The sequence below is a fragment of the Scleropages formosus genome, chromosome 5 (genome assembly GCF_900964775.1).
Source record: "Scleropages formosus chromosome 5, fSclFor1.1, whole genome shotgun sequence".
Lineage (NCBI taxonomy): Eukaryota > Metazoa > Chordata > Actinopteri > Osteoglossiformes > Osteoglossidae > Scleropages > Scleropages formosus.
The window spans coordinates 21646036-21666397 of NC_041810.1; the positions used below are offsets into that span (position 1 = coordinate 21646036).

At 41.4% G+C, this 20362-nt stretch overlaps 2 protein-coding genes and 1 long non-coding RNA gene across 6 annotated transcripts in view; 1 reads left to right on the plus strand and 2 right to left on the minus strand.

Annotated features, from left to right (window-relative positions):
- Positions 1 to 1327, plus strand: part of LOC114910517 (carboxy-terminal kinesin 2-like) — a 2218-nt gene extending 891 nt beyond the window's left edge. Inside the window, exons 2-5 of the mRNA XM_029251914.1 lie at positions 11 to 295; positions 476 to 640; positions 746 to 857; positions 1293 to 1327. Coding sequence (XP_029107747.1) covers positions 11 to 295; positions 476 to 640; positions 746 to 857; positions 1293 to 1315 — 585 coding nt within the window. The 3' untranslated portion in view covers positions 1316 to 1327. The remainder of the gene's footprint in view (positions 1 to 10; positions 296 to 475; positions 641 to 745; positions 858 to 1292) is intronic.
- Positions 1328 to 3910: 2583 nt separating this feature from the next.
- Positions 3911 to 7279, minus strand: LOC108942220 (uncharacterized). The gene is made up of 3 exons (XR_001966690.2): positions 7199 to 7279; positions 6784 to 6881; positions 3911 to 5826 (listed from the first exon to the last, which is right to left on the minus strand). It is a non-coding gene; the product is annotated as an uncharacterized LOC108942220 (long non-coding RNA).
- A 1540-nt stretch (positions 7280 to 8819) lies between these two features.
- LOC108942100 (ADP-ribosylation factor 4-like) lies at positions 8820 to 14587 on the minus strand. Of its 4 annotated transcripts, XM_018765191.2 has the most exons (8): positions 14336 to 14587; positions 12756 to 12849; positions 12506 to 12649; positions 12261 to 12341; positions 11816 to 11925; positions 10870 to 10941; positions 10230 to 10355; positions 8820 to 9970 (listed from the first exon to the last, which is right to left on the minus strand). In XM_018765191.2, exons 1-8 carry the CDS (start codon positions 14525 to 14527, stop codon positions 9884 to 9886), a joined length of 906 nt encoding a protein of 301 aa, XP_018620707.1. In that variant the 5' UTR covers positions 14528 to 14587; the 3' UTR covers positions 8820 to 9883. The 4 variants fall into 4 exon arrangements, with proteins under 4 accessions (XP_018620707.1, XP_018620708.1, XP_018620706.1 ...); XM_018765192.2 differs by lacking the exon at positions 12756 to 12849 and having other exon boundaries at positions 14336 to 14476; XM_018765190.2 differs by having other exon boundaries at positions 12756 to 14399.
- Positions 14588 to 20362: the final 5775 nt, after the last annotated feature.

Genomic DNA, 20362 nt, shown 5'->3' on the forward strand with positions numbered 1-20362 from the left:
TAATGGACAGTCTCGCACAGGTCAGAAGGGTGACACCCAGAAGAGCTATAACTTCAGTTTTGACAAGGTGTTTGGGCCACATGCCACTCGGAAGGAGGTCTTCGAGGAGATCTCCTTGCTCATCCAGTCTGCTCTGGATGGCTACAATGTCTGCTGCTTTGCCTACGGCCAAACGGGAAGCGGGGAGACGTACACAATGGAGGGTGGAGAGTTGGAGGAGACACGGGGAGTTATCCCTAGAGCAGTCCAGCAGATTTTCAGAACAGCCAGTGTTCTCAAAGAACGGGGCTGGCAGGTACTATATTCATCAGGCGCTCTTAAAAAAAAAAAAAGAAATGATTAAAATCTGCACGGGCATTTTGATAACAATTTTGTAACGATACACCTGGAGATTAATATGTATGGCTGCAGAGTGCTTTAAAGTGCAATTCTTTTCCAGATTGATTGCTTTTTTTTATTTTTCTTTCCTCATCAGTACACATTTGTTGCAAGCTTTGTGGAGATCTACAATGAGATGCTCAGGGATCTTCTGTACATGGGCAAGCCTAACAAGAGGCCAGAGCATGAGATCAAGAAGATCTCTGCAACCGAAATCACGGTCACCAATCTGACCTACCAGAAAGTGACAACTGAGGATGAGGTTTGCTTTGTATACTTTCCTAAGAATTTGTTGAGACACTGTGTTTACTTTGTGTATCGGTGCATTTTTACATGTACGCTTTGTTCCATGTGTTGCCTCTCCTAGGTGCGCACCCTGATCGAGCTGGCCAACATGAAGGATTACTCCTCCCGCTCTCACTCTGTGTTTCAGTTGGACATTGAGGGCGAAAATGCTGACGGAGGTCTAAAGAGCAAATGTGAGGCTTGTTCTTCCGGACTCTGTAATACCAAATGCGTACCTTTGATTACATAGCTGTCTGTGGAAAGGTTTTTCGTATAAAGTTTTCAGCTCTTTAAATATGCTGGCTCTTCCACTTACAAACACAAAGTTTATTCTGATGGCAGTCTGTTGCAGAGTATTGTTTTTATGTTTTATTTTCAAGCTACTTTGAAATAATTGAAAATTATTTCTGCCCAAAGTATTTAGTTGTTTGCCAATTAATCCCATAAACGTGCAGCGTTCCTCTCCCCCCCCTCAACATTAAGGAGGTGTAAACACTGGACCTGATTTGGGATGCTCTGGTTTCACACATGTTATAGGCTGCCTGAGTGAATGTGTTTAACCTGCATTTCTGCATCTCATGAAAATTCTTCTAATATTTGTAAATGGAATTCATGTTCACTGTCTTCAGCCTCCCTGTGCCTGATTGATTGACCTGGCTGGCAGCGAGAGGGTCCAGAAATCTCCGTCCCAAGGAGATGATTGCCATTAACTCCCTCACCAGTCTTGGGATGGTGATCACTGCACTTGCTAACAAAGTGGGTGTCTGTCCAGTTTTACTGTATTGGCTGTGTTTGTTGAGAACAGGCTGTTTGTGACCATCATTACTCACTGTGTCTGATGGTAGAATTCCGTTAACGTCCTTATTACTATTTGATTATAGGACAGCTTCATACCTTATAGAAACTCAAAGCTTACATACTTACGTCTTGCCGTTTCCTCCCAAGCAATGCTGCAGTAAGTTGTCTTCCAGTTGTCTGTTCTCTTCTTTTGAAAAGAGCAAAGTCTGTCACACCAGTAAATGTTGTCTAAACTAAATGAGTACACCTTGTAGCCCATCTGTTTCACGGGTAGTTTGGGCACGAAAAATGACTTCATGGAACTTCCGACTACAATCCCGCTACGGCACCATGCCCCTGTGCTAGTATGAAGGGTTGTGGGTGTGTGGGGTGTTTTTTTTTTTTTTTTTTTTTTTAAATTTATTAAGCTTATAGCAATAGTTATGAAGGTCTTAGTGTTTGATAAGCCTCTCAATCTACTGATCTAGCTTTAATGATGGCGATCCACTACAGTTTGCCTATCGCTTCAATACCACTGCTCTCTTACACTCCAGCAAGGAGAATTGTGAGGCTGTGTTTATAGACTATAGCTCTGCCTTTAACACTCTAGACCCCTATCGACTGGCCTCCAAGTTTGGTGACTTCAGACTAAATGCCCCCCTCTGTGACTGGGTTCTGGACTTCCTTTCAGGTAGACCCCCGGCCATGAGTGGGCCAGGCCACATCCAGTATTATCACCCTGAGTGCCACAGGGTTGTTTTGAGTCTTCTGCTTTTATTCTCTTGACATATGACTGTGTCCTCCCATCAAGTTTGCTGCTGATACAGTGGGGCTGAGCCTTATCTCCAACAACAATGAGGCAGCCTACCTTAAAGTGGAGAAAATGACATCATGGGGCCAAGTAACCTGTCTCTCCCTGAATGTCAAAACTAAGGTGCTGATTGTCAACTTCAGGAGGAGGCAGCAGGGGAGCTACACCCCACTCAAGAGCAGTGGGACACAAGTAGTGAGAGTAAGCAGTTTCAAATACCTCAGAATGCACATCTGAGGATCTGACTTGGACTCTTCACACTCAAGCCCAGGTGAAAAAAGCCAGGCAGCAGCTGTACCATGTGGGATAGCTGAGGAAATTTAGGATCTCCCCAGCAATCCTGAAAGCTTTCTGTATCAGGTCTATAGAGAGTATATTGACTCAGTGTCGTACAGGAACTGCTCAGCCTAAGACCGCAAAGCCCTGCAGAGAGGGGAGCGCTTAGCTGAGCGCATCTCTGGGACTGCTCTCACCCCGCTGCATGACATCTACACCAGGCGAGGCAGACAGTATACTGACTCGGTGCATCTCGGTGTGGTATGGGAACTGCTCAGCCCAAGGCCGCAAAGCCCTGCAGAAAGTGGCACCCTCAGCTGAGCGCATCTGTAGGACTGCTCTCGCCCCACTGCATGACATCTACACCAGGTGATGTAGAGTGAGGGCTGATAAGATTCTTAAAGACCCCACCCATCCTTCAAAGGCACTTTTGTGTCTGCTGCAATCTGGCAGACGTTTCCGTAGTCTGATGGCCAAAAGTGAGAGGCTCGAGAAGCTCCTTCCCTCAGGCCATCAGACTTCTCAACATAGACATATCCTGCACTTTAAAGAGCCTAGTGGTATAGTGTTATTTCAGTGCTGCCCATTGCACTTTATTAATGCACATTCAATACCTTGCATTTTTTTTTGTTCTGAGTCTTAATTTTAGTTTCTTACATTTTAGCTTTAATTTAGTACCATTTTTTTAACTCTTAAATATTGTTTGGACAGTCTACAGAGTTGACTAGATTAACATTTTGCTTGTATGTGTATAACTATGTATGTGACAATCTTGAATGTTGAAGTGTGGGGATATAGCTTTGGAAAGGGAAAATGTTACTCATTCATACTCCTGTGAAAAGTTACCAAGCTTACAAAGAAATGCTGTACATCTTTCCTTAATGTTTAAAACATCAACAAAATGCAGCCTTTACCACAGTGACTCCAGATGAGTTTCTAGCTGAGAGCAGAATGAACTCCTTGTACACCTGTTGTGGTGGTGCATTATTTTCTAACGCTGAATAAATTTAATGTAGTTTGATAACAATGAAATGTATTTCAAGTACACATGAGCATAAATCTTGAAATGCAGTATATCTTTCGTTAACATTTTAAACAAGAAATAATTTCACTTTCTTAGTGATTCCTATAAAGTTTCAACAGGGGCCTGAAACATACAGCTAATGGAAACTGCTTGTACCTTTTATTTTTCTATAAATGTCTCCACCCAGACACATTTAGACCTTAGTTAATTTGGTTTTCTTTGTACTCACAGAAATAAGAAAGGAAATGGTTTTCTTTTTATTTTTAAAAAATGAAAGGTTAACAAATTTTGTTTTACAAGCAGGTGGCTTTCACCTACTCAACCAAGCACTAGCAGTTCACATAGTTCGCCTGACTGACTTTTTTTTTTTTTTTTTTTTTTTTAGTTCAGCTTTCATTTTGTGCATTTCTTTTGTTGCAAATTTCATGTACGTAACTGAAATACGCATACCAAATATGGCAACAATTCCAGAAATGACAGAGAATCTTAGAAACAACTTTTACAACTCTCATCTTTTACAGATACATTACAAGTATTAACTGCATTCTTCATTATCAGGCAGCCTGAAAAAGAGTGTCAGTAAAATATTGTAAAATATTTCCTTAAAAGAGAGAGAATATTTTCACCACCCGAGTCCTTTATTTGCTAAAGGTAGCAAGTTTCGTGGTACAGGAGATCCATTTATGATCTGTTCCCGGCCTCCTCTTCACATGAATCCTTGGACATGTGGAAGAGGGCTTTCCCCCACATGCAATCATGTGTCCCTGAGTATCAGCATAAGGAGCACATGACAACATGACAGGCACGGCATAAAGCATGCGCTACCCAGCAGGTACCCATAGGGCTCCAGACAAAAAAAATCAATTAAGGAGCCATTGGCTCCGATGAGGGAAAAAAACAGGCACCAAATTATTTTTTTAAGCGCCACGTAGAATGAACCGGTAACGTGAGGCAACCGGCGCTGGGTCTTCACTGCAGAAGGTGTTCGTATGACACAGCCTAACTCCATACCGATGGCTTTCAACTCATTCTTGCTTTTGGGGCTAAAATGGTATGTTTTCCATACTAGCTGTAGCAAGTCAGACTTTTTCAATCGTTGGAAGAGACTTCTAAACACCCAGCATGGCTAATTCCAGTCTGTGTGACATAGAATGAAAGGAAAGCGATGTATGACAATGGAATTTCTTCTCTTAGGAGTGCACCTACTCCACCTGAGGCACCCATGTTAACGCTGGCCCTAACTGCTCCAAAGGCTGTAATTTTTGTCTGCCACCAATCATGATCGGTTTGTTTAGCATCACCAACAGCATTTATTTTATCTAATACTCCATATGCATGGGAGTGTTCAAGCTCAGCTAAACCAATAAACCGTTCACTGCTACACCTGCAGAAATGTGCCTGCAGGCTGCAGTAATATGCAATAACATTGTTTTTCCCAGAAATGTCTGTGTCACAGTCAGTGATAATAGAGGTGTAATTCGCTGTCTGAGAGTCTGTCAGTACTTGTTCTTTAATCTCATCTGCAAAGCATCCTATTAAGTCAGCACATGCATCAGTGTTATACGTCTTGCACACATCAAGTCCGTTTTATTTAAGTTCATAAGTAATATCTGAGAGGTAAATTTAGTGAAAGGCAGCTCTTCACATGCGATCATATAGCTGTGCTGAATTTTATTTTTAGCTCCTTCCATTCTTTCCGTCATGCAGTTCGCATGCATGAGACGCTGCACGCGCTAACGGTGTTTTTTTGTGCAGCACTGGCGAGCTCAGCAAAAATATCACTCGCAAATTAATTTAATATTTTAGGCGCAGTCTGGAGCCCTGTTACCCACCTATTTTTTTCCCCCAAGTAAAACAGGTGATTGACACAAGTACATACGCAGTGGGTGGAAAAGGTATCCTGCCAAAGCACTTCAGACCACTTTTCAGCAGCGTGCTAGCAGACTTGCTGAGAATGCTGAGGCCTCCATTTTCAGATCCCAAGCTTCTCCCTCTGGGTTATGGCTCTGGTACATTTGGACAAACCTGGGCACTTTCTCAGTGACCCCTTTTCTCTTGTCCAGTGCCCGGACTCTTCATCATGAAGTCGGACAGCAGTTGTTTCCTGTGGCGTTGTTACTGCCAACTGGAGCCCCTTTTGTTTTAAAAGGTGACTCTAGTGTTCTGCCCTTGGGAGCAAGACTTCCTCTTCCTCGTGCTATCCTTCATGTTTCTCTTACTCATATGACTTCCCTCCTCCTCTGTCTCCTCCTCCTCCTCCTCTTCCACTTTCATTCTGCAGAGAGAATACAATATTTCACATGCAGGTAGTTTTTAATTGCCTCTATCAGAAGTGATGCAAAAGCTCTGCTTTCACAGTAATGACTTGTCTCCACCGAACATAAACACATTCCTCTAAGATGCATGATTTTCCTATGCAATTGAAAGTTTTAATTCTTTGTTAAACTGTAGTAGAGAACATAGCATACAATGTGAAATGTCTTAGAGATATTCTTCTTGGAGAAGCACCAGGCTGTATAGCAGTGGAATGGAAATGAACGTTGTAGGTTGCAGTCTTCAGATTAGTTCTGCTCTAACACGCTTAACATGAAACTAGAAAAATATCCAGCCGAATAGATGAAAAAAACAGGTACTGTACTGGCTTGGGCTATTTTATTGTGTGTAGGAATTGGTCTGAATCTAGTTTCTGCTGTAGTGTCGGTCATCTACTGCACTTACCCTGAATCAATACATTAAGTACACATTAGCGTGCCGAGCAGAAAATGAAAAGTTAGAGCTGTTGTATTGCAATATGAAGGTGTTATGTTCAAAATCTCTCCTTGTACTGTACTGTAAGAATACTGTAACACTGCTGTATAAATCATGATTGCAAAAGTGTGCCACGTTAAGCTGCGCGATCGCAAAGAAGTTAGGCTAAATAAATTCAAATCTAAATAAACTAAATGGATTAAAATGTTTGCTTAGCCAACAAAATCATAAAGTTTAGTTATTGTTTAGTACGATTTACCAACAGAAAAGTGTGTGTTGGACTGCTGACGTGCCGCAGCTGACGGAAACATCATCATGATCATGTCTGTCAGATTCAGAGGTGCGGAATTTCCCAAACAGACGCTTTCACTTTTTATTTTTCTGTGTCCAACGATTAAAAACCCGGCCATACAGCAAGACTTCGAGTGGACCGCGTTACAAAATACTTAATACCCCCCAAAACAAGAAATAAAAGAAATATTACTCGAATTACTGCATTCGCCTCAGCTGTCACTCAAGTTCGAGGATTCTGGAACATTCGACGAAGCGTCGATGGCCGCCCGTCCTCGTTCAGCTCGCGTGCTGTGCACAACATTCGAGAAGGAATTAGACTTGGTAGAAGTTATTAAAAAAAAGAAAACAGCTCGGTTCGAAAAGATAAATACTATAAATAGAATGCTAAATAACAGAGCTGATGGGATATTAATGATTCAACATCGTTATCAATGTTACATTCAGACTGTGCCCAAGTGTGAACTAAAATCAGTTGGTGAAATTCAAGTCTAACTTTGAACATTATAATAATTAACTACATCTTGTTCATTTGCAAGGTGCAACAGCAATGTTTCTTCATACACAGATCTACTGCTGATGCGCTATAAAGTGAAGAAGTGTCTTACCGCAGTGTTTCCACCCTGCGCGTTGTAGCTGGAAAAGGAAGGGTTACCTGACTGGAGCTCTTTAATAGTCTTCTTTGCGTGTCTCCACCCTTTAGCTATGGCTTCCCCACTAAGTTCGCTGCTGGTACGCGACCATTGGCTTCCTCATCCGCCTACCGAGACTGTGTGGCCTGCCACGTTTGCCAAAAGCATTTACAGTACAGAGTTCGTTATGCATCTGGATTTCACTGTCTAGCTTTTAATTTCATTTCTTCCGCTGTTTCTGGTTGAGTTTCGTATTCCCTCCAGCTTTGCAGCCTGGAATTGGGGGGATGAATATCATTTTTCATTGTGTCTGTCGCACACCATGGAAATCATGAGTGTTCGTAAAACAGAGAAATTAATGGCATGGTGACTTGCCTTTTCCTGAACACTGTGTCAGTGTTTTGTGGAGTATCTGCCAGTGTCATATTCAGGAGCTTAGAGGTATTACACTGTGGTTATGGCTTTGCTGAGCGTCTTTTTCACCTTGGTTTGGAGTCTGGTGGACCACCTGGTGTCAAGTGAGCATATTGAGACCCCTCGTTGGGACACTTTTGGACAAAAGGTGTTGGAGGTGATGGTGGTGACGGGGCTGGTTCAACAGTGCATTTGGGAGCGTGAAGTTCTGTGCAGATTTATATTCTTTGTTCGCAACTGACCGCTGGGTATGACCATGGGCCTGGTCTAATTCTTCAGTCCCAAAGTTTTGTTTTTATAATTTCCAGTAGAAGGAGAAACACTGTGTTGCACTACCCCTGTAGAGAATCTTTAAGTTCTATGTTACTGCACAGGCCTAAATCTAAACAAATTCATTCCCTGATGCCTGATCCTAGCACAAATCAAGTTAGATACACAAAACTTCTTTAAAACGATTGTTTGTTTCAAGGCTCAGATGTATCTGCTGGGTTTGGCTTATGAAGCCACAGCATACACAAGCTTCCATATTTCTAGAAGTCTTATTTAATCTAGAACGCCCAGGAAGGATAGGCAGCCACTGGCCCTTGGACCCCCAGAGGTTTTTTTCTCCCTCAAAATTTTAAATTGGGAGTTTTTTGTTCCTTTCCTCCTTGGCCAGTAGCTCTGTAGTAGCATTATATTATGATAGTGCGTAGTCAACTGTCTTGTTTCTTTGTTCTGATGTATTTGTTTTTCTTGCCTTATTCCTGTGTTTATTAAGTGCTCTGCATCACTGTGTGAGAAGAGCACACACACGCACACATTTTCAGAACCGCTTGTCCCATACGGGGTCACGGGGAACCGGAGCCTACCCGGCAGCACAGGGCGTAAGGCCGGAGGGGGAGGGGACACACCCGGGACGGGACGCCAGTCCGTCGCAAGGCACCCCAAGTGGGACTTGAACCCCAGACCCACTGGAGAGCAGGACCCGGTCCAACCCACTGCACCACCGCGCCCCCAAAGTTAGATCTATAAAAATAAAGTGAATTCCTTGCTCTGATTTTATCTACAAAAAAAAGTCTTAAAAGCTCTTTGGACTTTCTGTGCTTTCTGGCAGAGTAATGATATATGGGAGAAGTACTGCAACAACAGGGTTTGTTTTTTTTTTTTTTTTTTTACAGGAAGTGAAGACAGGAAACCACAGTTATGGTGCAGGAAATGCAATTCACAGTTAAGACTGGTTTAATGTTAATGAAAATCAGCAAATGCAGAATAGCTCTACTACCGCTACATGTCTTATACCTAAGCCCCCCCAAAAAAAAAAAACAAAAACAAAATTACTTTCTTTTATCCCTTCGCCCACTATTTACTACATGGGGTACTGTCTACAGGAACCTGATTTATTATTTTCACAACCTTTTTCCATAAAATTTGACTATTTTAATTATTTTTTTCACCTTTTGTACAACAAACTGCTTCACATCTTAGGTCATAGTGGTTTTATTCCATCTAAGGTTAGGCAACAGTGATAATGGAACACTTGCACTGCAAGGAGTAAAGGCCATGAGAATTTAAGACCTCATCCTCAGTGCCCCATTTTAGTGTCCAACTGCTCATTCTGCACAAAAGGCATCAATAAAGTAATGTGCAAAAAAAGAAACATTATAGATTGTTCAGAAGTGCTGCCCTCCAATATGACAAGGATATAAAAGAAATCTAACAAAATTAATACTACTCCAAAAAAAAGATCAGTCTTTCTCCCTAGAACACCACTGGATACAGCTAATATAGATGAGAATTGTTCAATGTATTGCACTGACCTCTTCCTATATAGAAGAACTAGTCTTCCTCAAACCTGTATTTGGCAGACATAGCTCCATGATACAACTCATTTCCCATTTTTGAAACAGTTTTGGGGGGTAAAGACAATTACAGCTACTGAAGCCTGCCTCTAAAATAAAAGACAGCACACAATGACAACCATGACTTTACTGGCCTCTCCCAACAGCCCTCCTGCCACTTCTACAGTAACTGCATCCTCTTTGAAAACAAGCAACAATATATTCCACTTTACTTTCTTAGTCAGGTGTGGAAAGAGAAAAGTGACCAAACTATAAGTAAAAAACCCGGACAGAGAAAAGACCATAAGGTCCGAAGCTTCAAGGTATACCAGACACAATGATAATTCAAAATCTCTTGGGCTAAAATGTGTGTAGTCTGTTCCTTGTGAATGTTTCCTCCAGCTGTCTTGTTCCAGGTACCCAGCGCTTAGCGTTTTGACAGCTTGTCAGACAACCAGTCCAGTCCTTCGTACAGACCTGTGCCTTGTGTGGCGCAGGTGGCCTGGATATGCCACTGCAGGAATAGAGAGAGAGAGAGAAGCTATCACTTCTGGAAAACTCAGTGAGGTATACAGCAGTTCTGGCTTCCATCTTTATCTCCATATGCATTTTGTAACTTAGCCAATAATGTAATTCTAACACTTTACAATTAAGGTTAGGTTATGTACCCCAGACTGTCACTTGCTACTGGTTTAATAGGACTAAACTATTACCACCATTTAGATTTGTAAAATTTGCTTTTACAGAAGGATGACTAAAGGTGGGAGGCTTACAGTTGTGCCACGTTGCACATGTGGGCTCAATTTGTCAGTGAGGTCATGAACCGACATTGCATTAGGCAGGTCTTGCTTGTTGGCGAAGACCAGCAGCACAGCATTCTGCAGCTCAATCTCCTGCAACTGTAGAAGAAGCAACAGGTATGAAAAAAACACAGCGGTTCAGAATCCCAACAGGTGCAGGTCTCTGGTAGAGCAAAATACTACAAAAGCACTTAAATAATAGCCTATTTATTTTACTTCATCTGATCACACACACATCTTCTGAACTGCTTGTCCCATACGGGGTCGTGGGGAACCAGAGCCTAACCCAGCAACACAGGGCGTAAGGCTGGAGTGGACACACCCAGGACAGGACACCAGTCCGTTGCAAGGCACCTCAAGCGGGATTCGAACCCCAGACCCACTGGAGAGCAGGACCCGGTCCAACCCACTGGGCCACTGCACCCCTCCACTTCATCTGATCAGTACAAGAATATTTTCCATGTCTACAAAAAAGCATGCCAAGGCCACAGGTGTAGATAAAACCCAGATAACAAAAGTGTTTTTGGGAAAATTCTGTCCTACTGTACACAGCTACTATACCCGGTGTCAACTGGGCCAATTGCTAACATCCAAAAACACATAAAATACACACCAAACTGGACAGCACTTCAGCTGACTCCGTTATTCGTTCTCTGTCACTGCTGTCCACCACAAAGATAAGGCCCTGCACAGCAAAATTACATACCAGCATGTAATACACAAATTATTATTTGAAAAGTTCATTTAAAAAGCTGACTTAAGTCTCAGTTGAATGTTCCATGCACATTTACATTTATTCATTTAACTGATGCTTTTTTCCATGCTACTTACAATTATTTACCCATGTATACAGCTGGATATTTTTACTGGGGGCAGCTGGTAGTGTAATTGTCAGAGCTGCTGCCTTCTGACCCAAAGGTTGCAGGTTTGAATCTCATTTCTGGCTGTAGTATCCTTGAGCAAGGTACTTACCCTAAAATTGCTGCAGTAAAAAAATACCCAGCTGTATAATGGGTAAATAATTGTAGGTAGATTAACATTGTAAGTTGTCTTGGAGAAAAGCATCAGATAAGACTTAATGTACATAAATATACTGGAGCAATCTGGGATTTGAACCTGTGACCTTCTACTAAAGGGAGCAGAAAATATATACTTCTTACTAAAAAGAACAAAAGCTATGCATAAAGTCTGCTTATTGACAAGCTGGGTCCAGCTTGATGGGGGTATACAAAATTGAGCTTTTAATACAGAACAACTTGATTAGTGATCTGGTCAATTAAAATGAAACGAAACAAACACATATTTACTATACATTTACTTCACTTATTCTGTGTCCCTGCATGAAAAGAGCACTCTATAAAAATAAACTGAACTGAATTTATTTAGCAGCCTTTTCTCCAAAACGATGTACATATCGCAGAATAATATAAATAACTTTTTGTAATGACAACACCTTTACTAGATTTTTTTGAAAAAAACAGTTTTGGGCATCTCGAATAAAAATATCTGAAAGCAATCAAGGCTCAAGGAAACACACATGCACACAACTGGATATGTACCTGTGTATTCTGGAAGTAGTGTCTCCACAGTACACGAATTCGGTCCTGGCCACCCACATCCCACACAGTGAAGCAGATATTCTTGTATTCCACAGTTTCCACATTAAAACCTGTCAAAGAAGAAAGCAGCTACAAGTACATTTTTAAAACTTACATTCATTTAACTATTACACTTTGGAAAACATGAATCCTATCTGCTCTCTTTTATTCAAAGAACACAGTCACTTTTGGCAAGACAAAAATCACCCACTGATGAATGAATACCAATCAGTTCATAATCAAATGTATACCAAGAGAAAGGTAATAACAGTATAGCACAGGGAGAGTATTCCACTCAATTTCTAGAAAATCAGGAGCCTGTAAAAGTACTTCATTGGTTACACATTAGAAGTTAATGTTTTCATAATGTTAACACTACAAAAATCCAAAAAAGTAAGAATCTTACCAATGGTTGGAATAGTGGTTACAATCTCCCCAAGCTTCAACTTATACAAGATAGTGGTTTTACCAGCAGCATCCAAACCAACTGCGAAACATGAAAACAAAGAACAATACAATCAAATGTCACAAATGTACCACGATGTAGTGAATATCATCAAATTAAGGCCATAAAATGTGACATGGAATAAATCGCAGCAAAACCTTCCACTTTCTTTTCTTATTAAGACAAACTCAACCACTTTTTCTGACCCGAGTAAACAAGGAGAGGTGCGAGATGTAGCGTGGCAGGCAATGGCCTCTTCTGCTCCTGGCCCAAACGGGGTAGCATGGCTGTTGTATGGAAGGAAGGGGTAATTCCCAAGTCATGGCGGAGAGCAGGTGGAATTTTTATCCCTAAGAAAAGGATGCCGTTGGGGTAGGTCAGTTTAGGCCTATCAACCTTTTGAATGTTGAAGGGAAGATTTTCCTTAGTGTTGTGGCAAAGAGGTTAGTAGCATACTTGAAAGCCAACAGGCCGACTGATACCGCCGTGCGGAAGGCAGTGCTTCCAGGATGCTCGGAGCACACCAGTATGATCTGGCATGAGATTCAGTCTGCCAAGAAGGAGAAAAGATCTCCGGGTGGTGTTCTTGGATATAGCGAATGCATACGGGTCGGTTCCGCACGGTTTGCTGTGGGAGGCATTCAGGTTTTTTAAGATTCCTGGAAGTGTTACGGGGGTGGTGGTAGTAGTTGAGGGTGAAGGGTGTGTCTGGGATGCTGGATTGCACTTTTGAGCCTTCTGGAGGTGTCATGGGCCTAATTCAACAAAACACCGATGAAGGGAGGTGCCTAGTTGATAACTTCAATGAAATACTCACGTTGGTGCCCGGATAGTGTGGCTTGGTTTGGTTGGCGAGTTAGGCTTGGTGTGTTGATTTGGCTTTGTTAGGGTTGGTTGGTGTTTCTTGTGTTGGTGGTTAGCTTTGGTTTGGTGGTGGATCAGATATGGTTTGTTTGGGTTGGCTTGCTGGTTTGGTTTTGATGATGGTGGATGGTTCTCGGGTTGTGTTAGACCTGATCTGTGTGGTTTGTTGGCGGGAATAGGCTTGGTTGGTTTCTGTTGGTGGTTGTGCTGGGGTCTGTAGGTTTGGATTTGAGTGTGGTTGGCTAGTGTTAGTGGGTTGGCTGGATGGCTGGTTTGTTGGGTTAGGCTTAATTTGGTTTTGTGTTAAGTTTGGTTTGGATTTTGTTAGTGGGATTAGTTTCAGTTTGATGGGTGGGTTAGGTTAGTTAAGCATCTTGGTTTTGGGGCGTGAAGATGTATGTTGGCTATGCTGGGTGTTCTCCATGGTTTTAGGGTGGTGGTGGACTGGGTCCTTGTGTGCAGCTGTTGAAAAATACACACGTGGTATAACATCTTTTCCTGTGTATCTTGAATGCCTACATGTCCATTGTTACGGTTATCAAATACTTTCTATAAGTGTTGTGTAGCCCATTGAAGAAGAAAATGACACATCAGGTACAGCCATAGACACTCCAAGCCCCTGACAATGATCCAACACCAAGAATGCATGAGCATGTCTCTTTTTTCTAATAATAATAAAAAAAAAAAAAGTTAAACAACTCATAACAAACCAAAAAAAGACATCTTACGTTCCAATAATGATGACAGGAATTTGCTACCCTGGCTTACCTTTTGTCGGGTTGTGTACATTCTGTTGACTTCTAACTTGCCACATTTGGTTTCAAATGGACCCGTCAGGTTGGGTTACTCTGCTCTATTATATTCTGCTGGTAGATAGTACTGTGGTGCCAGGAGCCTGGTGTAACCCTTCAATAAAGGTGTCTAAAGTTTACTTCCACCTGATTTACCTTAGTAAAAATACTTTGTAGTTGACTTACTCCAACGGGTGCAGACCATGTTTTGATCATTATGAAGGAATCAGGAGGATGCTGACTGAGTCTGTGTGAGCTGTTTATCAGAACAGTTCATGAACGAGCAATGTTTTTTGGCTGAGCGAAGGTGTAAACCTTGCAGTCGTACCTAAGCTGAACCTGTTACCACCCACACCACCGGCGTCGATCAGGCACACTCACCCATAAGTATTCTGACCTGCTGCTTTCCAAAAAACCGAGACAATAACGAAGAAATCTGGAGGCCCATCTTGCCTGAAGAAAAGAAGCCTGCTTCCTCCAAAAACTTGACGTTAGAGCTTGAAAACGCGAACAACTATAAACCAGCAAGCGAAACTCTGACAATATATAAGCGTTCTGAAAAGGAAGAGGCATGTCTGCAAACCTGCCTCAGCGATGTCACCTAGATCCACGTTCGATTCAACGCGGAGCAAATTACGTCACAGCTGCTTTATGCAACTTTATTGACAGCCCGTTTCCTCGGACAGTGTATGCAATGATCCGACATAAGGAATGATTGTCACCATAATATTTCTTACGTTAGCTTACGAAAACAATATTAAACTTTATTAAAACCATATTATTAATGTGACATTTAAATATTCACAAAATCTACACTACAGTGACTTGAAGAAAATATGATTTTATAGAATAGAACTTTATTGACACACTTGAAGACAACCGGAAATACACTAAGAGGATCGTCACACGCGTCCACGCAGCGCCGACTGCACAAGCGCTTTTGTCGCTGCTGGAGATGTAGGCGGAGTTATGAAGCTGTCGCGCACGACTGACGAATCTATTTTTGTGTAATATTTTGGGTCTTCAGTAAGTTGCAACTATAAATCTAAGTTTGTGACTTTAAAACGCGTGTTTATGCTTTTCATATGGATTCATATGGAGTCTGTTCGTTTAAGTCAATCCGAAGGAGATCATACTGCTGCTGTATATTATTAACTTAACTGACATAATCATGTGTTGCATTTTAGCAATTTAAAATGCTTAAGCGGGGGGGTGTGATAATCTTACAAAAATAAATGTATTATAATTATTAAAAATTAAACTTTATTAGTTTTTTTTCCCCTACACAATCGAGAGATGAGTTATTTTTTACTTAATATTTATCAATCTTTTGGCAACTTGAGCTGTTTTTTGGATTTGGAAGAATAAAAGGCCATGCTTAGGGTTTTGTTGTCTTAGCCGTTTTTAGGAATGAATGAATGAATGAGCTTTATTGCCAAGTATGTTTACACATACAAGGATTTGTCTTGGTGACAGAAACTTCTACAGCACAGACAGAATGACAGTGACAAGACACAGATAATAAAAAGTAGAGTGGGCTAAGAAAAGATAAATATATAGAGTATGAAGTACACAATATACAAAATGGACACTGGACATTATATGTTTGTACAGGTATGTTAAATACAATGCAAGGGAAGTAAATAAGAGATAGGATGTGAAAAATAAATATAAATAGCGTTGTTTCTTGCACCAGTTTACTCCCTAGTAGGGGGCATTTAGCTGTTCATGAGGTAGATAGCCTGAGGAAAGAAACTTTTCATGTGCCTGGCTGTCCTGGTGCTCAGTGCCCTGTAGTACTGGCCAGACAGTAAAAGTGTCCTGGGTGCAAAGGGTCTAGGATGATTTTGCCAGCCCTTTTTCTCACCCTGGATGAGTACAATTATTGGAGAGGGAGAGGTTGGGGGGGGGGGGGTGTCTGCCGATGATTCCTCCAGCCGTCCGGACTATCCGCTGTAATCTTCTGAGGCCTGATTTTGTATCTGAGCAGAACCAGACAGTTATAGAGGTGCAAAGGACAGACTCGATGACTGCAGAGTAGAATTGCCTCAGTAGCTCCTGTGGCAGTTTGAACTTCCTCAGCTGGCGAAGGAAATACAACCTCTGCTGGGCCTTCTTCACAATGGAGTCTATGTGGAGCTCCCACTTCAAGTCCTGTGAGAATGACTCCACTGTTGCAACAGTGCTGTTCATGATGGTGAGTGGGGATAATGCTGAGGTGTTTCTCATAAAGTCCACAATCATCTCCACTGTTTTGAGCATGTTCAGCTCCAGGTTGTTATGACTGCACCAGACAGCCAGCTCTTGGACCTCCTGTCTGTAAGCAGACTCGTCCTCATCCCGGATGAGGCCAATGAGCGTGGTGTCGTCTGCAAACTTCAGGAGCTTGACAGAGAGGGTCTTTTGCGGTGCAGTCGTTGGTGTACAGGGAGAAGAGCAGTGGGGAGAGCACACATCCCTGGGGAGCGCCAGTACTGATTGTGCGAGTATTGGATGAGAATTTTCCCAGCCTCACTAGCTGCTGCCTGTCTGTCAGGAAGTTGGTGATCCACCGACAGATGGAGGTGGACACAGAGAGTTGGGTTAATTTGGACAGGAGGAGGTGTGGGATGATGGTGTTGAAGGCTGAGCTGAAGTCCATGAACAGGATCCTCACATAAGTCCCTGGTTACAATACAATAATACAATACACAATACAAGCTTTATTGTCACATCATCATCAACATAACATGTAGAGAAGAGTGAAAAATCTTGAGTGCAGCTCCAGAAAGTGCAGTATTAAAAGTATGTCATAAGAAGAATAAAAAATAAATAAAAATAGATTAAAAATAAATAAATAAATAATTAAGAAAAATAGAGAAGTAAAAAACAAAACAGAGAATACAGGGAAATAAAGCAGCGGATTTGAATTTTAGTCTTTGCCCTCCAGATGTTGCAGGTTGTAGTCCAGTCCCATGTTGACTGCATCATCCACAGACCTGTTAGTATGTTTATATTATTTTAACACAATGCAAACTGATAATTTGATATTTTATCACTTAAAACGCTTTCCAATAACTCGTAAGACAGTAGAGAACGAGTAAAGCGACAGTGTTGGCAGTAATTTTTTTTTTAGAACAGAATCATGTTACGAAACCCTTAGAACTCAGTCTTATTCTGTCAGTTCTGTGCAACTGCGATTTGTTACTACCGGTTTTTAATTATTTGGCCTTCCCTCATGACGTCATTATTTTGACGGTGCTGAGAATAATTCTGTAAATAGCTGTAAACTGTTGGACATCTTCTGTCAGGGTTCGCAAGCATATTCCACACAATTTCTACAACTCAAAACAACTCGGCGCTGCCGCGTCTTGCTTTCTTACTCTCTATGTTGTAAAGTCGAAAAGGGTAATATTAGGGTTAGCATGTGGCCATTTTTGTTTGTGACTATGACATGATTAACGAAAATTATACACATGATTAACTTTTTTTTTAAAAAAATCACATCTTGATTAATCATGTCGTTTCTCTTAAACAAAAGGAAAACATCTTTATCTGTGAAATTCACATTTTACCTTCAGGTTTCTTGATAGTATATTTTCTATTCGACACCGTTACATTTTACTGTAAACAGTAAAAAAAAAAAAATGTGTTTTGTTGGGGAGGGGGGGGGATAGCGCTGCATCATTATATCAGTAGGTGATGAACTGTTTACATTTATTAATTTAGCAGACACTTTTCTCCAAAGTGACGAACATCTCAGAGAAAATACAATTTGTGCATTAGGAGAGCGAGAGACATAGATAGTTGCAAACATGATTCTTAAGTAAACCTAGTTTCTTTCTTTCCACATCATGCGAAGTGATGCCGGGGATCATCCGCTGCTCTTTCTCCACATACCATGGTAAAGTTCGTCTGTTCCAGTGGTACTAAGTAGGTAACTAACTAGGTTTGCTTGAGACTTTCATGTCTGCAGCCAGAATGCATAAATTGTACTTTTACTGAGATGTACGTCGCTTTGGACAAAACACACAGCGTCAGCTAAATGAATAAATTTAAATGTAAATTAAACCTTAAAATCGGTACGTTTTGCGCTCCACTCAACTTATGTGTAATAAGGACGAAATCGCCACTAAATCTTTATCTTGGGTCTGCAGTTTTGTTTTATTTTTGTAACTTGGCGCATCCGTTGTGTCATGGGGGGGGGAAGAAATCTGTAAAGGAAAGCACCTTAAGTAGCTACAGATCAGGGCACTGCTCGATTTTCTTTCTTACTGTCATCACATCAGTTTGTCCAGTCCAATGTGACCTATTGTGTTAGACGATCAACTTTTACACCGATTTACTCATTTATAAATCGTTCGTTATGGGTATTGCAGCAGTATCACGTGATTCGCGTGTCTCACTACCCGCTCACGTTCCCGGACACGACACAGTGACAGGTGCGTGATTACCTGGACACGGGGTCCAGCACGTGACGGTGTTCAGGTACAGGTACAGCGAGCCGTGAGCGCGCAGCCGGGATCGCGACGCATTTCTCCGCGCCTGCACAGCTCACCTGACCTCACCCGACCTCACCGACCTCACCCGACCTCACGACCCCAGCTCAACTCCTGTCGCATGTCCTCCGTTTGTGGCTCACACGCAGTATAACACCTCGGCAATGAGCGTCCCGGAGGTTCCAGATCTCCGAACAGAACTGCAGAGCGACCAGGTAAACTGATGACATGTCTGTCATGTGTTGCTCCCTGTTTTTGAGCAGTTCAAACATATATTTCGGATACAGCAAAATGAACAGCTGCTTAGAGTTACCCAGTTTGAGAGTCATTCTTCACTGTTCTGTATAGTCTGTAAAGAGATGGTTCATAAGGACAAATAATTCCAGTGTAATGAACCTGATCAAATACAGTGACGGGTACAGCCAAGGTCCCTAAACAGTACAGTTTCTGGCTATGATTTTATGAAATACACTCTTTCACATCACGTGTTTGATGTGAAGTGTTTCGGTGTTTTCTGACATTGCGCTTGGGCTGAGCGTTTCACATGGTTTCTTTCAGATATACGCACTTTCTCTAGTGTATGTGTCTTCGCTGTCACTGAGGTAAGACTTTACCTGTTTGTACTTTCTGTGTTGATGAGATTTGCATGTAAAATGTTTCATTTCTAACTTTCTTTGACAACTTGCTACATTAATATTAGCAGGGATTTTAAGATGGTTTTCCCCCTCGTATATTTTCGCCAGTGGAATCAGTATGGCAAGGTGCACAGTAACGTGTGTGTGCGTCACTCTGAATTTTAGAGTTACATAACGTACAGGTCAAACCAGCTGGGTGACATCTCGATTATAGTGAATCCCAGGTTTTTTTTTTTTTTTTTTTTAAAAAAATACTGCCATTCCTGTCCTGGATGGAGACGAAGGCCTCTCAGTCTGACACGGAGCTTGTGTAGCTGGCTTTGTAGAGCTTCCGCTCCAGCTTGACTCCTTCTCTCTTCTTGCTGCAAAGCTGTGAAATGGGCTTCCACCTCAAAAACAGGTGTGCTGTCAGCATCATCAGACATCTGATGTCTCTGATTTTTTTCTATTAACATTTCACTGCGTTCTTAACCGTTGTGTCTTTGGACTGTACTGTTCTTAGCTTGTTTAACAATCTTTTTGTCAATGGCTGTGTTTGATCCAGTCCTAGGCTGATCTTGTGGTTATTAACTGCACCACAGTATTTCATCCTTGATAATGATAAAATAATAGATCCACCCATCCAAAATTAAATTTTTCTTATTATTTTATTATTATCAATATTATGAAGACCTCACTGTGAAGCAGTTGTGTAAGACATGCTGCTGTTGCAGAAACCCCTTACTCATTGTTCAGCACTATGGACAGCTCCTTTCTATTCCGATCAAACCAGTTTGCGCTTACATATAAACAAATATCAAGCCTAATATTTATCATTTGGACAAAACAATAAAAATAACATCACAAAATATTTATGAAAATAAACGCATGAATGCTGATTATCCATTTATTTTGAACAAGTGGTCCATCTTAATGAATTGATGACTGAAATATAATTATTTTAACAGGACAGTTCAGGGTTCTTGAGATACATTTGTACTGATGGCATATTAAAAATTTGCCAGTAAACTGATTGTTCTTTGGAAGTCCCGGAAAACATTGTATTATTCTCAAATGTGCATTCATTAAGCCAGAGAATCAGAGAAATTGTGGATAGCTTTAAATCCAAGCTTTAGACCCACACGTTCAAAATCACTTAACACATTTGCATGCTCCCATTTTCTCTGCCCTTTCTCCTTTCCATTGCATTATTTATCTTACTGTTTTTATCTGTTTTCTTCTTGTTGTTTTATTCTGTTGCCATCATGGGACAGCTGCTAGCATAGTGGTTACCATTACTGCCTTTGGATCCAAAA